General features: G+C 36.0%; 2 protein-coding genes across 4 annotated transcripts; one reads left to right on the top strand and one right to left on the bottom strand.

Moving 5' to 3' along the window:
* Positions 1–1,279: 1,279 nt before the first annotated feature.
* Positions 1,280–3,685, bottom strand: LOC108565191 (the record flags this gene model as incomplete). Its single annotated transcript, XM_017924503.1, has 2 exons — positions 3,303–3,685; positions 1,280–1,634 (listed from the first exon to the last, which is right to left on the bottom strand). A coding segment is annotated over exon 2 (342 nt), but the record flags the coding sequence as incomplete, so codon positions are not given.
* LOC108565192 lies at positions 1,505–5,623 on the top strand. 3 transcript variants are annotated; one of them, XM_017924504.1, is made up of 3 exons: positions 1,505–1,577; positions 5,165–5,208; positions 5,277–5,623. In XM_017924504.1, exons 2-3 carry the CDS (start codon positions 5,173–5,175, stop codon positions 5,589–5,591), a joined length of 351 nt encoding a protein of 116 aa, XP_017779993.1. In that variant the 5' UTR covers positions 1,505–1,577; positions 5,165–5,172; the 3' UTR covers positions 5,592–5,623. The 3 variants fall into 3 exon arrangements, with proteins under 3 accessions (XP_017779993.1, XP_017779996.1, XP_017779994.1); XM_017924507.1 differs by lacking the exon at positions 1,505–1,577 and adding an exon at positions 4,407–4,574; XM_017924505.1 differs by lacking the exon at positions 1,505–1,577 and adding an exon at positions 4,803–4,921.
* Positions 5,624–6,142: the final 519 nt, after the last annotated feature.

Genomic DNA, 6,142 nt, shown 5'->3' with positions numbered 1-6,142 from the left:
TTAAGTTAACACCTCACTCACTCTTACTAACAACTCATAATAACCTATCCGAGGACTCTCCATCCTTTCCTAGAACCGCCGAGTCTCCGGTTCGCATTTACCTTTATCCTTTCCCTATATCCCTATACCCCCACTCGCACATGAGGAATTTAATGGGTCGTAATTTATATATTTTTAATTTGTAAAGCTTTCGGCGATTACTCAAAGCCTATAGAGTAGTCACAATGCTGGACAGCTAAAATGATTATATTGTAATGCATTGCATATTACACATTCATAATATGGAAAAAATAATATAAAAAGTAATAAGAAAACCATATTATATAAAAAATATTATGTATAAACAAATAAATACATAAAAAAATATAAAAATAAAATATGGATTAATAATAAAAAAAAATAAACATATATATAAAACAAAAGAATGAAAAATAAAAAAAAATATGGTTTAATAACAATAATAAAAAAAATATAAAACGGTTTAATAACAATAATAAAAAAAATATAAAACAAAATAATTAAAAGATTAAAAAAATAAAAAAGATGAGAGAGAAAATGGACGTTCCATTAATTCCTCTCCAGTTAAATATTATAATGATGTTCAATGTGCAATGCAATTTTATTTTTATTGTAATTATAAATGTGTATCGTATTTTTTAATACGATCTTATAGATTGTGTAAACGTATATTTCGTTCATGTTTTGGGTCGGGTGTGTGTCATTTCTTTTTTCAGGTACCTAGATCATAGCATTTCCTTCTTTCCTAAATTTCCCTAAATTTTCTTTTTGATTCCTCCCGGGTGTGCGGTCGCGCGTTTGCTCTCATTTGCTGTGAATGAGAGCAGCGGCTTCCACGTGGCCGCATGTCCAGGTGCTAATTAAAGGTATATCATCTTCTTATCGAAGATGATAACCAGGTATCATTTCAAGCGCAAAACAAGCCTCTGAATTGATGCAAGACCGTTTCGCATTTAACCTTCACGAGGTTGCACCTGTTTCATACAGAAAATGCTACGGATCTACGTTTTGATCCACTAGATCTACCATACGCTGGTTTATCTATAGAATGCGATTACGTTTGAACAACCAGTGGTTGGTTACGTGTGCCCAACCTTGTCCTATTCTCTCCAATGACTCTTTCATTAGTTATAATATAAAATGTAAAAATGTATCTTGAGATACATTAGTTATTATGGAAATTACATGTCAATGAAAACAGGTTGGGAATCGCTGATTTAGAGTGAATCAATTTACTAATATAATTTTTTGTTTTCATTACCTTTAGGTCGATTTCACTGAAGGGCATCGCGAACCACGGAAGGTCGACCAGACTGTCACGGTGGCTTCCCTCGAAGTCGCTGTACACGTCGTTATTAGCCCAGAGGACGACCTGGACAATCTCCAATCTCTTCGTTGATCCATCGGAGGTGTTAAGGCGACGATAGAGCTCCTTCAGCTTGTTCCGGAAATCATCGCTCTGCAGGTTGATGTTGGCGAATGAGAAATAAACGCCCACCGTCTCGACGTCCGTGAGGGCTTCAACGGTTTCCGTATCCGGTTTGCTACCCGAACAATCCGTAAGTTGCTTACCGAACAGTCTTTCCTGCCACAACACGTCCATATTCAGGAAACACCTTGAAAACAAACAAACAAAAAATTAACTACTTTAATTAATTAAAGAAAGTTCAAGTGAATGGAACGAACTTGTACAAACTTGCAATTTTATTACAAGTTTCTAGCCATGTTCTGTTCTATGGGGGGGAGGAAGGTATTGTAAACCCCCTCAGACACTCGAGAAGTGCACGTGCGGCTGCATACGATCCGAGACGCGTCTAATCAGCGACATCGCGCGGATGGCGTGTAATTAACATCCACCCTCTCAAGACGACGACTTCCTTTGTTCCGTTGGTTACGAGCGAGGGCAATTTGATTAATTAGCACGTATCGACCGCGGGGCAATTCAAATTTCCCGCTCGATTTAGTCACGGAACGCCACTCTCTACCACAACACAACGCAAACACGTTCTTTGTAGTTTTATTTTCTTTTTACTCTTTTAATTATTTTTTAATTAGCTCGGAGCGCGTGCGAGCACCAATTAAGCCCGGAATCCGTTTACGGAGCTTAATTAAACACAATTATGAGATTTATGCATTAATTACGAACAACTTCGCACCTTCCCTTAAAACCATTGTTTTGTTTAGACACGCATTGTTTTTTCTTTATTAATCAACGAGTTTTTCTCATTCATTCCCTTTATAACTCAATTATAGAGATTACATGAAATAACTCTCGTATTCCAATATTTTTTCATGTACTTTTATCAATTGTCTTCAATTCCAAATGAAAACAAAACACTGTTACTAATTTGTTTAGTAATGAGAATGAGTAAAACAAAAAACAGTCGTAAAACGAAACTTCTTGGAAGATTTGTTTTCATTCCAATAACAAGAAAAACAAGAGAGTTAGGAGTGCATTACCGTGTTGCCATTATGTATATTTTGTTCATATTTTCTCCTCATTTTTAGTTAAGTTCGCTAATGTAAAAAGTTTTGAAAAACAAAAAATGGAACAGCGGAAAGCTGCATCTAGATAGAAATTAAAACGTTCAAACTTTTATTTTCTTATAAATTAATAAGATTCTTACAAAAACAAAACAAATATTATTACTTAATACAGTATTTAATTGAATTTAATTTATAAAGATATTAATTTGAATTTGGAGACAATTAGTAATTATTTTATTTTGGGGTTGGCAAAAAAAAGAGTTGGTTACGCTTAATTGAATTCGCTTAGGGAGGTTTAGATATAATTAGTAATATTTTCTTTTATTCGTTTAGGGTTGGCGAAAAGAAAAAAAGTTGGTTGCGGTTAATTGAACTTACTTAGGGGAAGTTTCGACGTAACGTGATTAGCGATTGTTTTTGTTTCTTCTTACATTTCCGTCTTTTTTTTCCGTGTCTCTTTTCTTCTGTATATTTTCCAACAGGAAGTGTAGCAGTTATGAAAACAGTGCTGCGGCACTCTTTATCCGCCGCTCGGATCTCTTCATCCGCAATTAACAGGAAACGCGATACTAATGAGTGGCGACACAAAACCTTACGCTCAGAAGTAAATTGTATGTGCTCGTTAGCAGTTTTCGTGCAAACATACACATACGCACACAAAAGGGCGGCCGCCGGAAGCGGAAGTGGAAGCAGAAACAGAAACGAATCGCTTTTGTGTTTTGTCTGGCGAGGGGAAGGTTAAACTTACAAAACAATCAAATAAAAGCGAAACGAAACAAACGAAAATAAACATTTACCTATTGTCGATGCAGACGTAATCCGATTTATTTTATATATATTTTTTTTGTTGTTGTTGTGGATCTCGCGTCGCGCGCGATGTTTATTTTATTTTTTTTTTAATTATTTCAAGCGGAATGGTGACGCGGGCGTCGCGGCGCTTTCCCACCATCGACTGCTGCTCGTCGTCGTTGCATGGAAGTTGTTGGTGGTGGTGGAAGAGGGGGGAGGAAGGAGAGGAGGGTTTTGCACCGGCACCGAAAACACATTAACATGCGCAAACACCGCACGCGATCGCAGAACTAGCTAGACCAGACCAGACGAGACGAGAGAAGGTCGAAGGGTAGAGTTTAGAAGAGAAATATCCGCGTTTTTTTCAACAACATCCAAACTTACTATCATGATAATACTATATTTCAAGAAACGTTTTAATGCGAACATACGAATGAATTATTCAGAGGATTCCGAATGGATCGAATGGACCACTTTCGGGTTGCTACTAGATGCAAAAAAAAAACAAGAATAATATTATTTATCTGTTCTGCAATTGGCTGTGATTCGACTTGTAACATCACTAGAGCCCATCAAAAAAAACTTGAATTTTCAGTTTCAGTAATCATTGGAATACGTTTAATTTGTATGCTTATTTCAATTGAACTCAAGACTAAAATGTGTTGCAGTTTACTCGCATAAAATTACTTTATTACTATATATGAAGGATGTTTAAATTTCCATTTAGATCAATATAAATATTCCAGGCCTTCTCTAGGATTCGCTACGTTCGTCCATAAAAATTTACTAATCGTATCACGTTCCACATAACTAAAAGAAAAACTTAGAATTTTCCAAGGCAATTCCACAAAAAAGAAATCCAATATTTGGAAATGTTGTTATTTTTTCAATTGCATTTATTTGAAATTAAACTGCCGATTAAATTGCGAGAGTTATAAAGTCGCTTTCATTGTGTTATTTCCTAAACAGAGGGCTTTACCGAACTAATCGCATCAGATCAACTTGAAAGAGTTGCATTCATTGTGAATAGCGAGAGGTGGCTGTGCATCCCAAACCTAAATTTGAGTGGGATGGGGGTGTTGTCCCAAGAATAAAATTGCACGGCTTGCCACGACCCTCAAAAACCCAAACAAAACAAAAGCCACTCTTCCGATAAAAATAAAAGAGGAACGCGACTTCGCGATGCGATGCAGAGGGAGCGCATCGATCGCTCCTGCTTAATATCCATCCCTTCACGTGTGTGTGTGCCCTTCGCCTTTTTCATTTCTATTTTTTTTTGTGTAAGTGATTAATTTTTCGATTCGACACATTAATCAAGTGGGCTCCATACGACCCCTCTCACTCACACCCTTCTTCTCGCTGTTCACCCTTATTAATACAATCTGTGACAAATGTTCGATCAGCTGCAAACACAAATTTGTACTCGGAGACAATATTTATAATTTACTTTGTAAAAAAAAAATATATATTCTATTAAATATTTTACTTGTAAATTGGAATAACGCGAATTCTATTCAATAAGTTTGGCTGTTTGTGCATTTATACGTGAATTTGGTTTCTCTCTGTACAAACTTCGTGATTACTACCTTCGACGGTTTCAACTGAAAGTTTCTCAAAGTTCAAAGCTGTAAGTTTCAATATAACTTTATAAGCAAGTAACTTAGTTATACTTATTCGATTGTTAGTGTTTTGCCTGTAAAAGTTAATTTCTAGCTGATCAGAATCTATAAGAAGTACTAGAAACTAGTGAGCCCTGAAACGGTTTTGTAGTGGAAACAATAAACAAGCGAAGCGATCGTCAAATAGAAAATAAATATCGCCTGACAAGTTTTTTTTTTGTTCCTCTAAAAATTTTTCCCAAATTTTCTAGTGCCAGGGATGGCGCGTCTCTTGAATCGAATGGCCGCAGGTCGAGTGAGTCTATGTCTTCTAAATTAATCATATCACTGTATTAATTTAATTTTTCATTAATTTTTTTGTAGCCTCGGACCGCTCGCATGTTCACGGCGGAAGCGGCCGAAGATGTAGCGGAAATCCCGAGCACCACGACCACCGCTGCTGCTGCTGCGGCGACTCCGTCAACCTCCACCAACACAGCGGAGACGACGCAAAAGCGTTACGAGGTGTGCAGACCTCGGACAGTTCCGTTGACGCCGAGACGCATCTTCGTCAGCGAGAATCATCTGACCCAGGACACGACTATAATGCGCTACCTTCAGCCCAGTTCGATGCCGGAGTTCTTCAGACTTCCCACCGACTTCAAAGCCATCGAAGCCCACTACAAACGAAACCAATGATGATCTTCTATCCAATTTCTTAAAATTAACAACAACAAAAAACAAAATTCATTCATTTTTTTTTTTGAAACAGTTTTAACCTTTATTTATTCACTCATTACTCAAAAAATAATTAAATAAAAACAAAAATAAGAACAAAACAGAATTTAAAAGTAAAATGGGAATCCTTCAGAAATAATAAAAACGAGTCGCGTATCCGTGGCGACTCTGTCCTCCTACTCCTTCTCCTCACCACCACGAACTAATAATATTAATAACAAAAGAATTAAAAACAAAATACTAGTCGACTTCGATATTTTTTTTTTTTTTTTTTTTTGGTACTCGAAGAAGTTAGGGAAACGTAAAAGTAACATTTGATAAATCGCTAAATGCATAATTTGTACATCATATATTATTTTACACACACACACACACACATATACATATATATATAAATCGGTGTGTATACGTGAATTGAAAAATAAATAAATTCATCTATATATATATATATATGTATATATACCCAGAGATTTTACATCATTCGTCTTTGTAATAAACTTAAACTATTATAT

Source organism: Nicrophorus vespilloides, unplaced genomic scaffold, assembly GCF_001412225.1.
Source record: "Nicrophorus vespilloides isolate i.1.1-1 unplaced genomic scaffold, Nicve_v1.0, whole genome shotgun sequence".
NCBI classification, from domain to species: domain Eukaryota; kingdom Metazoa; phylum Arthropoda; class Insecta; order Coleoptera; family Silphidae; genus Nicrophorus; species Nicrophorus vespilloides.
This window is presented reverse-complemented; position numbering and strand designations above follow the sequence as displayed.

What these genes read in the sequence shown, in the direction of transcription:
- LOC108565192 (XM_017924504.1), top strand. Translation starts at nt 5,173, where the DNA reads ATGGCGCGTCTCTTGAATCGAATGGCCGCAGGTCGA. An exon ending in ATCGAATGGCCGCAGGTCGA is followed by an intron (nt 5,209 to 5,276) that starts GTGAGTCTATGT and finishes ATTTTTTTGTAG; the next exon opens with CCTCGGACCGCTCGCATGTT.